At 45.5% G+C, this 18,780-nt stretch overlaps 1 protein-coding gene across 3 annotated transcripts in view; it reads right to left on the bottom strand.

The window, feature by feature from the left end:
- The window catches only part of LOC127576798 (LIM domain-binding protein 1), a 79,804-nt gene that overhangs the window by 59,265 nt on the left and 1,759 nt on the right, over positions 1 to 18,780 (bottom strand). For all 3 annotated transcript variants that reach the window (XM_052027552.1, XM_052027551.1, XM_052027549.1), the window contains exon 2: positions 3,669 to 3,853. In XM_052027552.1, coding sequence (XP_051883512.1) covers positions 3,669 to 3,693 — 25 coding nt within the window. In that variant the 5' untranslated portion in view covers positions 3,694 to 3,853. The remainder of the gene's footprint in view (positions 1 to 3,668; positions 3,854 to 18,780) is intronic.

Raw genomic sequence — 18,780 nt, 5'->3', positions numbered from 1 at the left:
CCTTCCCCAAAGGGCATAAGTGAAGTGTGCGGTTTATTCCAACAGCTTCACTACACCACGGCTGACACTTTTGAAAGTTCCAGATTTATTTAATTAACATAATTTAAATTCCCCAGCTAACATGCTGGGATTTGAACTCATTAATCCAAGCCTTTCAATTGCTAGTCTTTTTTTACTTAACCATCACATCAAATCCCCCAAATCATTCTCACACATGGAAACATAAAAAACACAACCCTTCTGGCCTTGGCGCCTGCTCCACCATTTAATATGATGGTAGGTGGTGCTCTGTCTCAGTGCTACATTCCAGCTCTCTCCCCATGCTAATTTATGGCTACTGTGTCCAGAAATCTATCTACCTCCTGCTTATCAGCCTAATATTCCCAATCATACAGCACAGAAACAGGCCCTTCAGCCCAAATGGTCCATGCCATCCAAGAAGCCCATGCAAGCTAGTCCCACTTGCCTGCGTTTGGCCCATATCCCTCTAAGCCTTTCCTATCCATGGACCTGTCCAAGTGTCTTTTAAAAGTTGTTGTTGTACCTGCCTCAACCACTTCTTCTGGTAGCTCAGTCACTTACCACCCACTTTGTAAAGAAGTTGCCCCTCAGGTTCCTATTAAATTTTTTCCCTCCCACCTTAAACATATTCTATCACAGTGCTAGTATTCCAAATACTGGAAGGACCCCTGATGATCACACTGGAAGTTGTAGGGTCCAAGAAGACTGAGGTGGTACACAACCACTGTCCACATGTAATGGCAAACTGCGGCTGGGTTTAACCTCCCATCCAAAGGTGGGCGCCTTCAACCATGCAGCATTACTCACACTGGACACAAAGTGCCAGCCCAGGTTATAGACGCAGCACTCATGTGCAGAGGGACTCCTGCCTCTGTCCACTGAGCCACGGCTGATGCTCACAACTATCGCCCCAATTTGTGTATAAAGAACAGAAATGCAAAATGCTGCAGATTCTGGCAAGTTGGTGCTGGCAGGTAGCATGATGGTACAGCAGTTAGCACTGCTGTCTCACAGCATCAGAGACCCAGGTTTAGTCCAGCTGTCTGTGTGGAGTTTGCACGTTCTCCCTGTGGCCAGGTGGGTTTTTCCCGGGTGCTCTGGTTTCCTCCCATGTCCCAAACACGAGCAGGTTGGTGGGTTAATTGGCTGCTGCAAATTGCCCCCGGTGTGTGGGTGAGGGGTAGAATCAGGGGGGAGCTGATAGTCATGTGTGAGAGAGAGAATAAGTTGCAGAGGTGCAGGGAAACAGGCGAGGGGGAATGCGACTGATGGGATTGCTCTGCCAGAAGCAGACAGGAACTGGATGGGCTGAATGGCTTCCTTCTGTGTCATAATATGCAAGGAAGTGCTGAAAATGTTTGCTTTTTTTCTTTCTAATCCAGTCACCCTCAGCCTTCTCTTCCCTGGAGAAGAGAGCCCGACTGCACTTTAAGAAAGTGCTTCACTTGCTCTAAAGTGCCTTGGGTGCCTCAAGCTGGTGAAAGGTACTGCAGAAATACTCTCAGTAACTCTCAAAAGCTTCTCTTTGCCCAGATTAAACGTTACCCCTCCAAACTCTGCAGTGCACAGAATCTATCTGTAACTTCTGATTTAATTTGTGTGGAGCTTTGCCTGTTCTCCCTAATGCCCTGAGCATACAAGAAGATATTAGAGAAGGGCAGAGAGGAAGGCTTTAGGGAGCATTGTGTAGGGTATGAGGACTCAGAGAGCTTTCCCGACGAAATTCCACTACTTAGGTCACAGACAGCTGGAGGCAAGGTCACCCCTGGTTGTGGAGCAACTGAAGGCAAAGCCAGCAGTTACTGTGGGCGAGAAGGTGGTGGTGAGCTGCCTTTTTCTAGTGTAGATACTCCCACTGTCCTGGTGGGGAGAGAATTCCAGGATTTGGATCCAGTGGTGAGATACAGTGAAAAATTTTGTTTGCGTGCCATCCAGACAGATCATAAGTACATTGAGGTAGTAAAAAGGAAAACAGAATGCAGAATGTAGTGTTACAGCTACGGAGAGAGTGCAGAGCAGGTAGACAAATAAAGTGCAAGGGCCACAAGGAGATAGATTGAGAGGTCCAGAGTAGGTGCTCCCTTACGCCTGCTGCCCTTGTCCTTCTTGATTTGGGAGGTGCTGTCGGAGTAGCCTGGGCAAGTAACAGCAGTACATTTTCCTTGTCAGCCGTGGAGATACAACAGTTGATGAGGAGGACATTGCAAGGTCAACTGGCTGTGTCTGAATTCAGTACCTAGGTCAAACAGAGATGGTCTGTCTGGTTTTGTTTTCTTCTGTATAAACATGGTGATTTTGATACAACTGAGTGACTTGCTCAGCCAACTCCGAAGGTGGATAAGACGTGGCAGACTTTCTCTTCTGAAGGATATTGGTGAAGCAGATGGGTTTTTACAACAATCCGGTAGTTTTGTGGTTACTATTTTTTTTATTTTGTGGTTACAGGGAGAAGGCAGGAGAATGGGGTTGAGAAGGAAAAATAAATCAGCCATGATCGAATGGTGGAGCAGACTCGATGGACAAATGTCCTAACTCTGCTCCTATGTCTTATGGTATTATTACTGCAAGGACTTTTTTTTAACTCCTAGATTATTAGCTGAATTTAATTCTATTGCTGCCACAGTAGGATTTGAACTATCTGGACTGTTGGTCAGGGCCTCTGCATTAATAGTCCGTTAACTTAACCGCTGTGCCATCACCCTACCTATGGTTGGCAATAGTGGGGAGAAAAGGAAGAGTGGGGAACATGACAGCCCAGTGTGGGAGGAGGGCAGAGACATTGGAGGGCCATGGCACTGGAGGAGGTTGGTGGAGGGGGCGAGGCAGGGGAGGATATTTGAAAACTTGACTAGGAAATTGGGGTGATTTACCCAGCTTGGGAGTCGTTGATGCCCACAACAGCAACCAGGCAACTCCTGGTGGACCAGGAATCAAACTCAGGACCCTGGGTATCAGGGCCCCCAAACTCCCAAAATGTACAAGCCCACAAAAGCACTCAGTGCCAGACCTCTGACCCACTCTTTTATGCCTAAAAACCCCCACGTTATTCATTGAACATGGTGGTGGCACCACTGCTACTGAAGCAGATGTGGATTATCAGTCAAGTGACGCACTCTCAGAAGAGAAATGTAAAAGTTTACAGATGATGTGACTGCTGGAAGGACCTCTAAACTGGCTTTTTTGGGAGTGGTGGATGGGGTCATACAGGATTGCTAAATACGCAACGGCTGCTAGTGCATGCTCACACGTGTGTGTGTGTGTGTGTGTGTGTGTGTGTGTAAGTGAGAGAGAGTATGTGTGAGAGCATGCATGTGTGTATGCATATGGGTGAATACATGTGTGTGTGTGTGTGTTTGTGCATGGAAATATGAAATAAAACATTCATCAGACATCATTTTGTTAAACATTGCGGGCATCCTTGGAGGAGAAAAATCCTCACCAATCAAATCTAAAATGGTTCAACCACAAAAAAAACACATTAAGGCATTTTTTCTCTCTTGCTCTCCCTCTCTCTCCTTACAGCACACACTGAAACCAAGAGGAAGATAAAGCCACAGGCCTAAATACCAGCTCCACATAAACCACACATTTCCACATCAATAAAGTTAATTGGTTAGCCATTAGTTACTGGAGTATACTGTACTCACCAGGACACGAGCAACCTCCTGACATTTTTCACATCTCTGAACTCCCTTCCTATGTGTGTGTGTAGAAATACGCTTCCTTTTAAATCCTTTTTTTTGCCTCTTCTGGTTTCGAGACAACACAGCCTCTCTCTCTCTCTCTCTACTTCATGGTGTCCTGTGTGTGTTGATGTCACGTACTGAAATCTCTGGGAAGGAGAGAGAAAAAAGAGAGAGAGAGGGACCGTCAGACAAACAGGAAGCAGAAATTATTCATTCCCTCAAAGGCAGAATACCTCCACTCATTAATATGCAAATGTAAAATTCAGTGGGTGGAGTGTGTGTCTGCCAGTGTAACCCAGGAAACAGGGATGGCAAAGCTTCAACAAGCATGTGACCCAGATTTCCTCTCTCTCGCGCTCTCTCTAAAGGGTTATTTTGCTCACTCAGAACCCCTCACTGAAATCTCTCCTGCTATCCATCACCGCCCTCTCCATAATCCCAACTATAGTCCCTTCCGGCTGGTTGATCTGGCCTTGTTTATCGAATGAAGACCAGTCACCTTCCCCCACACCCCCTCCACTTCGCTACCTTGCTCCTCCCCTCCCTCTCTCCTTCATTTCCCCTCCCCTCACCAACCCCCTGCTCCCAGGATCTGGGAGACGTGAATGTTTAACCCTTCCTAGATCGTAGTCAAACAACATTTGGAAAGAAAAATTATGTTTAATCAGAGATCATGCAGTGCAAGCTCAGCAAATGGCCATCCTTCTTACTGCTTCCTGAGAACAGCAGACCAGAAGGTCCCATCTTTGATTTTATGATTTGTTTCATAGCATAGAGGCCATTCATCCCACTGATTTCCTGGTCTGAGCTGTCAGGCGTGAATACTTTAGCCTCGCCACCTCTGGTTTGGGACATAGAAAGATCTAACATGGGGGCTTCCCACAGGACTTAGCTGAAGCCTCCAAAAAATGAGAGTTAATCTCCAGGACACTGTCTAGAGTGGAGTCTTAAAAACTATTACTCCAACACTTGGAGACACAAGAGACTGCAGATGCTAGAATGTGGAGCAACCTGCTTGACCCTCAGTTTTTCCAACACTTGGGCAGACTACATATAAAATTATCACTAAGAATAAGGAGAGAAAATGGATGTTGGACTGTCAACTGTCAGGGAATCGGGGGCAAGGAATCTGTTTGATTTCCTGTTGCTGCAGAAAGGATACATTGGGGTGACCATTGATAAGTGTCATGGGGTGGAAGGACATGTAAAAAACACCAAGACTGCATTCAAATGGACTTGGGAAGCTCCTTCACCTGAGCTGCCATTGGCAAGGACAAGACCAGTCCAAGCTGTGATGCTCACACGTCAAGCAGCACGCCTTCGCTCAGCTTCAAAACTGGCTCAGGGGCTGTAGTGCCCAAGTGTTGTTGCTTTATGGTGGGGAGCAGTTTCTTCAGTGGGGAACTTCAGGACACAGGACTACAAGTCACCACTCTGCATCTGCTTGTCTGGTGTACGTGTGTCATTAATGATGTGGGGGGAATGAGTTAAGGAGCGGAAATATTCAGAGTATGTTGTGTAGCAATAACAACATGCAAAGATTGTTGCTAATTGTTAAAAGCAGAAGCAGGACCCGGCCATTTGGCCCCTGGTACCTGCTACACTATTCAATAAGATCCATTCAATCCGACCTTGGCATCAGCTCCACTTTCCTGTCTGTTTACCCTGTTACCCTTGATCCCCTATCATCTGAAAAGCTGCCCATCTCAGCTTTGGATGTACTCAGTGACTCCGCCTCTGCTACTCTCTGGGGGAGAGAATTCCAAAGATTCACCACCCTCAGAGGGAAGACATTCCTCTTCCTCTCAACTCCTAATCCTGAAACTCTGCCCTCTACATCCGGACTCTCCCAAGACGGGAAACAGCCACTCATTACCCACCCTGTCAATCTCCTCACAATCTCTCAATGAGACCATTTCTCATTCTTCCACACTGCAGGAGGGACAAGCCTCTTAACCTTTCATACCTGGAACCAGGCCTGCAACATGCTGTTCACCATGATGCATCAATAAACCCTCAGTGGGGGAGGAGTTGATGCACCAGATATCATTGCTCCAGGGTCTCTGCCAATCTCCCATCAAAGTCAAGGCAGGAGTTGTGCAGAAATTGTGGAAAACCTGCTTCTCTGCTTTTGTGGTGCCTTTCATTGAAAGAGAAATGTTGGTCAGAACAGTGCAAGATCTCCCTTTCAAATGGTTCCATCCAATGTTTCAAGCCCTTTCATCATCCATGGGTTTTAGTTAATGCAAAGAAGTGTGAAATAATAGGCCTTAGTATAAAGAATAATGCCTGACGATGTTAATTAAAGGGGGTGCAGGGACTGAGGGAAAGTGAAAGGACAAGTGCAAAATAATTGCTGAAAATGGTGTGGCACATTGGTCATAAATATGAGCAGCTGGTAGAGTTGTCGTTTCACAGCTCCAGCGACCTGGGTTCAATCCTGACTTCTGTGGTGCTGTCTGTGTGGAATTTGCATGTTCTCCCTGTGACTGCGGGGGTTTCCCCCCACATCCCAAAGATGTATAGATCGGTGGGATAATTTAACACTGTGAAGTGTCCCTGGTGTGTAGGTGAGTGGTAGAATCTCAGAGGAATTCTTGGAAATGTGGAGAGAATAAAATGGGACTAGTATAGGATTAATATAGAAAATGGGAGGACAATAGCTGGTGTGGACTCAGCACACCAAAAGGCCAGTTTCTGTGCTGTATCCCTCCATGACATGGGATCCTGGGATTCAGAAACAGAAAGAAGAAAAACAGGGAGTCTGTGCCAAATCCACATAAAACATTGGTTAGGCCACCAATGGAGTGCCGTGTCCCATTTTGATCGTCACACTTTAGGAAAGATGCCAGTGTCCTGCAGAGGATGGGGTGGGGGGGGTGGCATTTGAAATGTTCAAAACTTGTGAATGGCTTTGATTAAATAGGAGAGTCTGTTTCCACTATCAGAAGGATCAGAAAGCAGGGAACTGGGATCAGGGATACACTGGAAGCAGACTCAGTGGGAGCTTTCAAAGAGGATCTGGATAAATGCATGAAACGAAGTTACGTGGAGGGCTACAGGGGAAGTTAGAGAGAGAGTTTTGTATCACAACTGAAACTATCTGTATCCACTAAGACGCCAGATAAAAGAAAGGAAGTTCCAACCTAGCATCCTGTACCAACACCTTAAACTTCTGAAAAGTAACTTTCATTTTATAGCACCTTTCATTACATCCAGACCTCCTCACAATTGTTTTACTGCCAATGAAGTGTAGGTACAGTTGTAAAATATGAGACACGACTGCATTTAAGTACGGCAAAATGTCGATGAAAGGTGTACAAGGCGCGATGTCATAGTTTGAAGGAGCGGATGCAGAGAGAACGTCTCTGCTTGTGGGGAAGAGGGTAACCAGAGGCCATCAGTAGAGTCAGCAAGAAATCCCACAGGAATTCCAGAGAAACTCCTTTCCCCAGAGAGCGGTGAGAATGTGGAGCTCACTCCCACAGGGAGGGGTGGAGGTGGATTGTATCGATGTTTTCAAGGGAAAGCCAGACAAGCAGAGGAGGGAACAGAGGGTCAGGTTGAGAGACTGAGATGAGGAAAGCAGGGGGCAGGCTCAAGTCGAGCCTAGATGCCAGCATGGACTTGATGCACTGAATGGCCTGTTTCTGTGCTGTACGTCCTGTATGTGAAAATAAATGATCAGATAAAAAAGTAGGAATTTTTCCTCTGTCATAAGTGCCAAACATGCTGTAACTGATACACATTGAAGGTATTGGGGCTGAATGTCAGAAATGGAGCACAGCACATCTACGTTGCTGTGACGCCCATTTAGCACATCAACCAGAAGGCAGGTTTCTTCCAGAGCACTACTGACTTTGTCCAAGGGGTATACTTTTGAGGACAGCAGGAACAACTTGCCTGAACTTCTTGAAATATCTTTTACATCCATGCGAGGGTAATCTTAGTTTAGCGTCCATCGGAAAGAGGGCACATTTTAACACAGTAGTACTCCCTCTGTATCCCCTCAGCAACACCCCTCCCAGACCACAGCACACTCTCAGCACCAGTCCCCTCCAGGTGCAGCACTGCTACATAGCAGCACAGGGAACATTCGTCTGAACTGAGTGCTCAGGTCTCGAGTGGGGCTTGAACACATGACCTTCTGACTCGAACACAAAAAGGGCAACACGCAACGTTAAGTTGAAAGAATGTGAGGGAACACAGTCAGAGTGTGCTACCCCAGGAACTAATGGGAATCCGTGGTTGTGGATCTCGTCTGCTCCAGCCTCTCCTCTCCCAACTCTAAATGATTGTTAATCATTTTCAGCCGTCCCTTCTTGCCAAAAGTCGAGGCAGTTTTTCTCAAGGCCAGTCCAATTCCAAACAAGACATTCCTGAGGATAATCAACCTTATAGTAATTTTGTTCATGGACACAAGGAAGGTTCTGTTCAGACTGATTGCCTTGGGCAGACGGCCAGAACTGCATCAGACAAGTGAGGGGCCTACTAAAGACATAGCATTACCTAACACACGGCAGAAACACCCAGAGGGGACAAAGCCTTCACCACATAGGGAGATGCAAGTGCAGGAGAGTGTGTTAGACCGGCAGCTGGGTACAAGGACAGCACAGTGCTCTGGAAACTGCACACGCTAATGGTGTGGTGCACTGGATCTGTGCGCACTGACGGCATGGTGCACTGGATCTGTGCACACCGATGGAACTGGGCACTGGATTTATGCATGCTGATGGCATCGTACACTGGATTTGTGCGCACTGATGGCACTGTGCTCTGGATTTATGCATGCTGACGGCATGGTGCACTGGATCTGTGTGCACTGATGGCACTGTGCACTGGACTTATGCATGCCGACGGCATGGTGCACTGGATCTGTGCGCACTGAATGCACGTCAAGCTGGGAACTCTGTGCACGGATAGTACATTGTACTGAGAGCTGATTTAACTGAACGCACTACTTGGGGGCTCTGTGTATAGATAGTCCTTACAGATAGATAGTGCTGTCATAAAATACTAGGGTCCACTCCTAACTCTAGACCCTGAACAGTACAACGAGACAGACTTGAGTATACTTTAACTGAGATATCTCTGGAGAGACAAAACAGCAAAGGCCAACAAGGCAGCTTGCACAGGAAGCTGAAAGCTGATGATCCAGTCAGCTGTTTATCACAGCACAGGCCGGAACCAAACAAAGACAATGAAGGAGTCTTGTGATAAGGTCCCTGCCACTCCTGTTGCTCAAATGGGCACAGGCAGTTCATTGCCTTTCTTATAGGAGTCAAGATATGCAATACTCAGCTGTTAACCCTGTATCTAATGCTTACAAAGTACAGTTGAATTGTTACGGCTCATTGAGCCCATGCTATCTCTGAGTTGAGCAATCCCATAAGCCCCATTCCCTGCTTTACGCCCAAGATCCTGCAAGTCTTTCTTGACTGCCTATCCAGTTCCTTTTAGAAGTCCCTGATTTATTCTGTTTCCACTATGTTCACAACAGCAAATTCTAAATTATAAATACTCTCTGCACAGTGTTTTCTCTTGCACCCCTGTGCAAAGGTTTAAGCTAGAGTCCCTGGCACTTGAACCATCCACTCATGGATTGCTTCCCTCTGTTGTGATCATGCAATACTCTATCAAATCTCCTCTTAACCTTAAATTAAAAGCAGAAAATGTCAGCAACACTCAGCAGGCCAGGCAGCATCTGTGGAGAGAGAAACAGTTAATGTTTCAAGATGACAACCTTTCATCAGAACTCCTTTCAATCTCCTTTGCTCTATGAAGAACCATTGCAGATCCTCTATGCTAACCTTGTAGCTGAAATCCTTCATTCCTGGAACTGTTCCAGTAGATATTTTCTGTGCCTTCTCTAAGACCTTCACATCTCTAAATTTAGCGGAGTAGAAATGGATTGCATCACACTGATTTTTTTTTAGCAATGAAATTGATTTTTGCTGGAGTGGATCAGGATGAGGGTTGTTTCTATGTTGGATCCACTCTGTACGTTCAACCAGGCACAAATCACACTTAAACTAAAGACTTTTTCTGCATCAGGTGTGCACATGACAATGAAGCAGCCCAGGTGGTTCTGAGTGCACCTGTAATTAAGCTTAGAAGAGGTGCTGGCCAGAGTAAAATCTGTCTTGGGTACTTTCCTTTAATTTATTCTCCTTTGAGCCCACACATCTTCCAAACTAATTTTTTTTCTCTTAGAGATCATGAGCTTTTGGAACTCTCTTCCTCAAAGGACAGTGGAAGCAGAGTCTGGATATTTTTACGGCAGCAGTAGCTATCATCAAGGATCGCCACCATCTGGGTCATGCCCTCTTCTCGCTGCTAATGTCAGGCAGGAGGTACAGAAGCCTGGCTTCCCACACAACAAGGTTCAGGAACAGCTACTTTCCTACAACCATCAGGTTCTTGAACCAATCTGCACAACCTTAACCCTACCTCAGCAATGGAACACTACAGACCACCTCTTGCACTACCATGGACTTGTCTTCGATTGCGTCTTTGCTTCTTTTTTTCCCGCTAAGGTCTTGTTTTTGCAGTCTTCCCCCCCTCCCCCCAACTCAATGGTATAATTTTATGTATAATTTATATTCTGTGCGTTGTCTGTACCTATGTGCCTGTGATGCTGTTGCAAGCAAGTTTTTCATTGCACTGTGCCTCACCGTACTTGTGCACATGACAATAAGCTCGACTTGATAAGATACTTCATAAGCAAGTGGGTGAAAAGTTAGCGGGGATAGGCGGGGATGTGGATTTGAGCTTAAAATCAGATGAGCCATGATCTTATTGAGTGATGTCGCAGGCTCAAAGGGTCAAGTGCCCTGCTCCTAACATTGGTCAACTAAATTAGTAAATTGGTTTTATTATTGTCACATGTACCAAGGTACAGTGAAAAACTTGTCTTGCATGCCTTTCATACAGATCAATTCATTACACAGTGCATTGAAGTACTACAGGGTAAAACAATAACAGAGTGCAGAATAAAGTGATTGATATTGGGAACATCCACTACAATCATCTTGTGATAAGTAGAGGTTGCATAGATTTATTTTATATTCCTTTGAGTTTGGAGCGGTACAGGTTGGTCCGATTGAGGAGTTTAAAATGATACAGAGATTTGTTAGATCTGAATTCAGGTAGTACTTGTTCACAAAAAGCAAAATGTAAACAGATCGGTTCCCCCAGAGAGCTTTGCATGGCTGGGCCACAGCAGAGAGAACTCTGGGATTGATGGATCTTCAAAAATCAAAACCTTTCAAATGCTGGAAATCTGAAATACAAATAGAAAGTGCTGGGAATTCTCAACAGGTGTGGCAGCATCTGAGGAAGGAGATGAAAAATCTCTATTTCTTCGTGATGGATCTTTGTTGGGCAAGGCCTGGAGTTAAGGAAACCAAGGTTCAGCCAATGTCCAAATTAACAATTGAACAAGCTCAAAGCAAGGAATGGCCTACCCGCATTTCTACAGTGTGTCATTGGAGTGACACTGTTTTCAATCTACACGTCTGCAGTCCTCAGATTGACTGGGACAGAGGTACTGATCCTGCCCTGGGAGTACATGACAGAAGAGTGCAGAGGGAGCTTTATTTTGTATCTGACTCATGCTATCTCTACCCTGGGAGCGTTTGATGGGGCAGTGTAGCAGGAGTTTTACACGGTGTCTAACCTCTGTGATCCACATCATAGGACACACTCATAGAGTCCTAGAGTTATACAACACAGGCCCTGCAGCCCAACTCGTCCATGCCAGCTAAGATGTCTACTTGAGCTTGTCCCACTTCCCTGCATGTGGTCCATATCCCTCTAAACCCTCCCTATCCATGTACCCTGTCTAAATAGAGAAACAAAGGACTGCAGATGCTGGAATCTGGATGAAAAACATGATGATGCTGGAGGAACTCGGCAGGCCAGGCAGCATCTGTGGAGAAAAGCAGGCGGTCAACAATTTGGCTCAGGACCCTTCTTCAGGACTGAAGATAGGAAAAGGGGAAGCCCAATATATAGGAGGGAAAAGCAGAGTAGTGATAGGTGGATAAAAGAGGGGTGGTGGGGTGGGCACAAGGTGGTGATAGTAGATGCAGGTAAGAGATAGGCAGGTTCAGGGAAGGAGGGGAGAGCAGATCCACTGGGAGATGGGTCAAAGAGAAAAAAAGGGTAGGAAAAAAAAGAGGTAGGCTGTGAAAGGGAAGGAAAGGAGAGGCATGGTTGGGGATGTGTGTGGGGATTACTTAAAGTGAGAGTAATCCCCCCCTCCCCTCCAGGTAAAACAGTCCCAGCCTATCCAGTCCTACCTTATAGCTGAAGCCCTCCAGTACTGGGAGTGTTTGAGGGGGACTGTAGTGAGAGCATTGCTCTATGTCTAACCTGGGCTGTCCCAGCCTGCTAGTGCATGAGGAGTGGTAGACATAACTCCCAGCATCCACCAATTCATGTACCAGTCTCCGAGTGCAAGAGCTTGATCCTTAACAGTAAATCTGCCAAATGGCTGTTCTCACTGGGATCTGTCCTCAACTGCTGGAGTCAGATGAGCTTGCATGCAACCAAACACAAAGAGGGACTGCTATGCTCCTGCTAATCAAATCAAAGCAAGTGATTTGTTATCATTCAGGTCCTCAGGAATTTGCACCATCTCCTGGTAGAATTCCAAGATTCCACACACAGTCCAAATCCCCAGGCTTTGAGCAAGAGTTTGCATTTCAATGGCACCCGTCACAGCCTCTTCAATGTAAAGAAATAAACAATGTTAATGGTTCACAGCAAGCAAATGTGATTGATAAATGTTAAGCCCTTTTCTCTCTTCACAGATGCTGCCTGACTTGCAGTATTTCCTGATTTCCTTTCAGATTTCCTGCGGCTGCAGTATGCAGGATCTGAAAATGTTGGGAAGGTATTCACTAATGAAATGTAGGAAATGTTGCTGCCAATCTGTATCCAGCAAGCAAAACAATCTAGTGATAACTAGATATGTTTTAGTTGGCCATGTTGATTAGGGATAAACATTGACTGGGATATCAAGGAGACTTCCCACAGATCATGCTAATCTCCAAAAAATGTGATTTATTCAAAACATAAGCATACCATTCCAAAATGCATTACCAGTCATGGTTTCCCACAAATATCCTGACTACAACTCCGCCCAAACTGCTTCCTGAAAAGGGTCCATTCCATTTTCCCAATCTTTCCAAGGCAGAATCAACCACTTTGATTGCCCTGAAATATTAACATAATTTCTTTACATTGAAAAGGATGTGAAGGGTGCCATTGAAATGCAAACTCTTTCTCAAAGCCTGGGGATTTGCACTGCTTGTGTTCTGTGGATAATCCTTCACAGCAGTGCTTCTAAGAGGTGAAACGATGGCTAAATTACCGAACTTGTAATACAGAAACATCGTCCATCAATCCAGAGACAGAGCTCAAAACCTGCAGTGGTGGATTAACAACCTAGCTAAAACCTTGGTCACTAGCAATTTGGCAACACAGTGACACAGCTGGTAGAGCTGCTGCCTCACATCCCAGGTTCAATCCTGACCTCAGTTTCTGTCTGTGTGTAGTTTGCATGTTCTCCATGTGACTATGTGGGTTTCCTCCAGGTGCTCCAGTTTCCTCCCATATTCCAAAGACATGTGGATTGGCAGGTTATCTGGCCATATAGGAACAGAATTAGGCCACTTGGCCCATTGAGCTTGCTCTGTCATTCAATCAAATCTGATTTTTTTTTCAGCCCCATTCTCCCGTCTTCTCCCTGTAACCCTTAACCCCCTTACCAATCAAGAACCTAACAATCTCTGCCTTAAGTACACCCAATGACAGCCTCCACAGCCATCTGTGGCAACGAATTCCACAGATTCACCAACCTCTGGTTGAAGAAATCCCTCATCTCAGTTCTAAAGGGACGTGCCTTTATTCTGAGGCTGTGCCCTCAGATCCCAGACTCTCCTACTGATGGAAACATCCTCTCCACATCCACTCTATCCAGGCCTTTGTATCCAGTAGGTTTCAATGAGATTCCACCCTCATCCTTCTGAACTCCATTGAGTACAGACCCAGAGGCATCAAACGCTTCTCATATGTTAAGCCTTTCATTCCTAAGATCATTCTTGTGAACCTCCTCTGGACCGTCTCCAAAGCCAGCACGTCTTTCCTTAGAAATAGGACCCAAAATTGCTCACAGTTTTGCTTTGTTTCATTGTTCCTTGTGTAAGTGAAAGGTAGGATCTGGGGGGAGTTGATGGAGATATGGGGAGAATAAAATTAGGGCTAGCATGGGGTTAGTGTAGATATGTGTTTGATGGTTGGCATGGTCTCATCGGGCCAAGAGGCCTGTTTCAATGCTGTATCATTCTAAGACACTAATGATGTCCACAGAACCACCGATTGTTGGTAAAACCCATTTGGGTCATGAATGTGTCCTTTAGGGGAGGACACCTGCTGTCGTTACTTGACCTGGCCTGTAAGTGACTCCAGACCCACTAATGTGGTTGGCTTTCTGAAATGGCCTAGAAAGCCTCTCATTTCAAGGGCAATTATGGTTGAGCGATAAATGTTGGCCTTGCCAGTGACACCCAGATCACGATACAAATACACTTAAATTTTCTTCCTTTTTCCTCAACCCTGGCTGTCAGAACTGTCAATCATTTAGTTGCATTTCCTGCATTCTGCTCCCACCCTTTCTCTTCCCACACGGAACACTGATGGGTTTATCCCACCAACCTCCATACTGAACAGGTCGTCCTTCATAGCTTCTGCATCTTGAACACAATCTTGCCACAGACACATTCTTCCCTGCTTTTTAGTATTCCAAAGGGATTGTTCCCGCCACAACTTCCTGGTTCGCTCTTCCATTTCCAGCTGTACTCACTCCCCTTCTCATCACATCTTCCCATGCAGCCTTTCACTTCTTCCTCTCCATCCATTCAGGAACCCAAACAATCCTTCCAAATTAAGTCGCTTAGTGTTAGATTAATTCGCTTACATCTTTTCCAATTTGAGGTACTGCATTTTGTGCTCACAACTGGAGAAATACAAACCAGAGTGGGTGATTACTTTGCCATAAAGAAGCTAGGATTAGCTTTGCATTCCAACCAGGGTGGTTTTGGCAACATCAGAAGGGCTCTTTGGTGTTTTTTGTAGCACACCCAGATCTGTTCATGCCTGTACTTCAGGGAGCAGTGATGCGGGCTTTACCGGGGCGTGGCCAAGGGTAGAGAGGAGAATGATTTAATGGGTAATTGGCGAGTCAAAGAGAAATGAGATCAGTAGTTACAGAAATGATGTCATGAGTGAACGGCCATGTTACCTCCAATTTAGTTCCAATATTAATGATTGAATACACACACTGCTGCTCAGTAAAATGGTCATAGTACTGGCATTGGTTTATTGTCACGTGTACTGAGATACAGGGAAAAACTTTGTTTGCATGCCATCCAGGCAGATCATGCCATACATAAATACGTTGAGGTCATAAAAAGAAAACAGAATGCAGACTATAGTGTTGTAGCTACAGAGAAAGTGTATGAGGTAGATTACTGCTCAATCAGTGGTCTTAAAAGGGAAATGGCAACATTAGAATCAGGGTTATTATCACTGACGTGAAATTTCCGGCCAGAGAAGTTGGGGAGAGAACCTTCTCCAGAGGTGGGCCCACAGAAGCAAGTAGAGTTGTGTGGGGGCATCCCAAAGGTGATTGAAACGAATGTAATAGTGAGGCAGGTCAAGTGGGCGCCCATGAATATGGGATGTTTAAAGGGAGGGAGAAATCAAGGGAGTACAGTGAACTCTGAGATCAGAGTGCAATGTGGATTGAGACGGAGGTTGAAATTTCAGCATATGAAAAGATCTCAGTACAGAGGCTGAAGGAGGTAAACAGGGAAGGTATTTCTGCGAGAACGTTTTCATGGTGGTCAAGCAGAGTTGGAGGAGTGGCAAGTCTGGGTGTTACAGAATAATTTTATATGAAAGATGAAAGAGCTGAATAAGGTATTGGTATATTATTGTCACTTGTACTGAGGTACAGTGAAAAACTTGTCTTGCATACTGATCGTGCAGGTGAATTCATTACACAGTGCAGTTACATTGGGTTAGTACAAAGTGCATTGATGTAGTACAGATAAAAACAATAACAGTAGAGTAAAGTGTCACAGCTACAGAGAAAGTGCAGTGCAATAAGGTGCGAGGTCACAACTAGGTAGATCGTGAAGTCAATGTCCATCTCATTGTATAAGGGAACCATTTAATAGTCTTATCACAGTGGGGTAGAAGTTGTTATTAAGTCTGGTGGTACATGACCAGAACGGGGAGGGGGGGGGGGGGGGGGGAGGACAGACAGCCAAAGTGTGATTTGCAGGTAAAGGAAACACTGTCAGCATAACAGTCTGGGCAGGGGAAGTGGTAAAAGGTATAGCCTGGCAAAGAGGCTTAGGGAGACACAGGAGACTACAGATGCTGGAATCTGGAGCAACAAACAATCTGCTGGAGGAACTCAGCGGGTCAAGCAGCATCTGTAGGAGAAAAGGAATTGTTGAAGTTTTGGGTTGAAACCCTGCATCAGGACTGCACGGAGGCTTAGGGATAAGGCATTGTCATGAATCAACCAGGATTCCATCAAAGCCTTGATGTTTACACAATCATTAGGCTTATGGCTGGCAAAGGCCTTTTCCTGCAAGTGTTTTGGCATTCCCTGAAGAAATAAGCATGAACCTCATCAACAGGAAATTTCAGGGGAGATGATGGAGTCATCCAATATGAACAATTTCCCCAGGGACAATGAAACTATCCGGAGATTGTGCAGAGAGACTCCTGATACTTGTTCCGAATCATTTTGCTGTCCCCACAGGAAGTCCAGTTTGCTGCTCAATGAAACAATGTGAAGCAAGAGACAACACAATGCTATCTATCAAAGCAAGACCATTCACAATGCGTTCCACCACAGACTCCAATCAAACCATTGATTCCTCTGTACCCTTGAGCAGAAAATCAAGGAAACCCATTGATCAAGCTTCATTTCACAACTAGCCTTCAAAGGAGACACAAGAGATCACATATGTTGGTATCTGGAGTGAAAAAACAAACTGCTGGAGGAACTCAGTGGGTTGAGCAACATCTGTGGAGTGGTGGTGGGGAGTGGGGGAGGAAGGACTGTTGCAATGCCGGGTTTTGACCCAAAGCGTTGACAATTCCTTCCCCCCCACCCATCAATGCTGCTCGACCTGCTGAGTTCCTCCAGCACTTTCAATTGCATTAAATGTAATTATGCTCAATTCATTCTGTCATTTCTGGATTGTTTTACCCCAATAGATATAATGAGTTGGAATTACCTGCATTGAATTACAAACTTTGAATCACTGATGAAAAATGATCCTATCAAAGAGTCGTACTCAGTATCCACCATCACATCCACGTTACATTCTGTGGAAACAGCATTTTTTGTTTTCTACTCATCATTTTCTTGTGCTATATTTCATATAAATCTTTGGGATATGGACATAACTTCCTCAGATATTGTTAAGGCACAGAAGGAGGCCATTCACCTCATTGAGTTAATGCTCTCTTCTATTATAACAATCGCTTCTCCTGCTCTCTCCCTCTAACTGTACACATTATTCTCTCATAAATACCTATCTGATTCCCTTTTGAAGGCACTAATTGATTTTGTATAGGCAGTGAATTTTGATTCATAACTACTCTAGAACATAAAACAATTACAGCACAATTCAGGCCCTTCGGCCCACAAAGCTGTGCCGAACATGTCCCCACCATAGAAATTACTAGGCTTACCCATAGCCCTCTATTTTACTCAGCTCCATATACCTATCTAACAGTCTCTTGAAAGACCCTCTCGTACCAGACTCCACCACCGTTTCCGGCAGCCCATTCCATGCACTCACCACTCTCTGAGTAAAAAACTTACCCCTGACATCTCCTCTATATCTACTCCCCAGCACCTTAAACCTATGTCCTCTTGTGGCCACCATTTCAGCCCTGGGGAAAAGCCTCTGACTATCTACCCGATCAATACCTCCATCAGGTCACCCTCATCCTCTGTCGCTCCAAGGAGAAAAGGCCGAGATCCCTCAACCTGCTTTCATAAGGCATGCTCCGCATTCCAGGCAACATCCTTGTAAATCTCCTCTACACCCTTTCTATGGCTTCCACATCCTTCCTGTAGTGAGGGGACCAGAACTGAGCACAGTACTCCAAGTGGGGTCTGACCAGGGACCTATATAGCTGCAACAATACCTCCTGGCTCCTAAATTCAATTCCCCAATTGATGAAGGACAATACACCATATGCCTTCTTAACCACAGAGTCAACCTGCGCAGCCGCTTTGAGCGTCCTGTGGACTCGGACCCCAAGATCCCTCTGATCCTCCACACTGCCAAGAGTCCTACCATTAATACTATATTCTGCCATCATATTTGACCTACCAAAATGAGCCACTTCACACTTACCTGGGTTGAACTGCATCTGCCACTTCTCAGCCCAACTTTGCATCCTATCTCTGTCCCTCTGTAACCTCTGACAGCCCTCCAAACTATCCACAACACCCCCAACCTTTGTGTCATCCGCAAACTTACTAACCCTCCCCTCCACTTCCTCATCCAGGTCATTTATAAAAAATCACAAAGAGCAAGGGTCCCAGTACAGATCCCTGAGGTACACCACTGGTCACCGACCTCCACGCAGAATATGACCCTTCAACAACCACTCTTTGCCTTCTGTGGGCCAGCCAGTTCTGGATCTACACTGTAATGTCCCCTTGGGTCTCATGCCTCCTTACTTTCTCAATAAGCCTTGCATGGGGTACCTTATCAAACGCCTTGCTGAAATCCATATACTGCTGCTCTCCCTTCATCTATGTGCTTAGTCACATCTTCAAAAAATTCAATCAGGCTCGTAAGGCAGGACCTGCCCTTAACAAAGCCTTTTCTTACTCTGAGAAAGAAAAATTTCCCTCACATCTCCCATTTCATCTATTGCCCAAAGTTTTAAGTCCGTCCCCCCCGATCAATGAACCACCTGCTAATGGGAACATCTTCTTTAACACTATCAAAATCAAACATGA

The sequence above is a fragment of the Pristis pectinata genome, chromosome 12, assembly GCF_009764475.1.
Source record: "Pristis pectinata isolate sPriPec2 chromosome 12, sPriPec2.1.pri, whole genome shotgun sequence".
In the NCBI taxonomy this organism is placed as follows: domain Eukaryota; kingdom Metazoa; phylum Chordata; class Chondrichthyes; order Rhinopristiformes; family Pristidae; genus Pristis; species Pristis pectinata.
The sequence above is the reverse complement of the archived record's forward strand: the minus strand, read 5'-3'. Positions and strand labels throughout refer to the sequence as shown.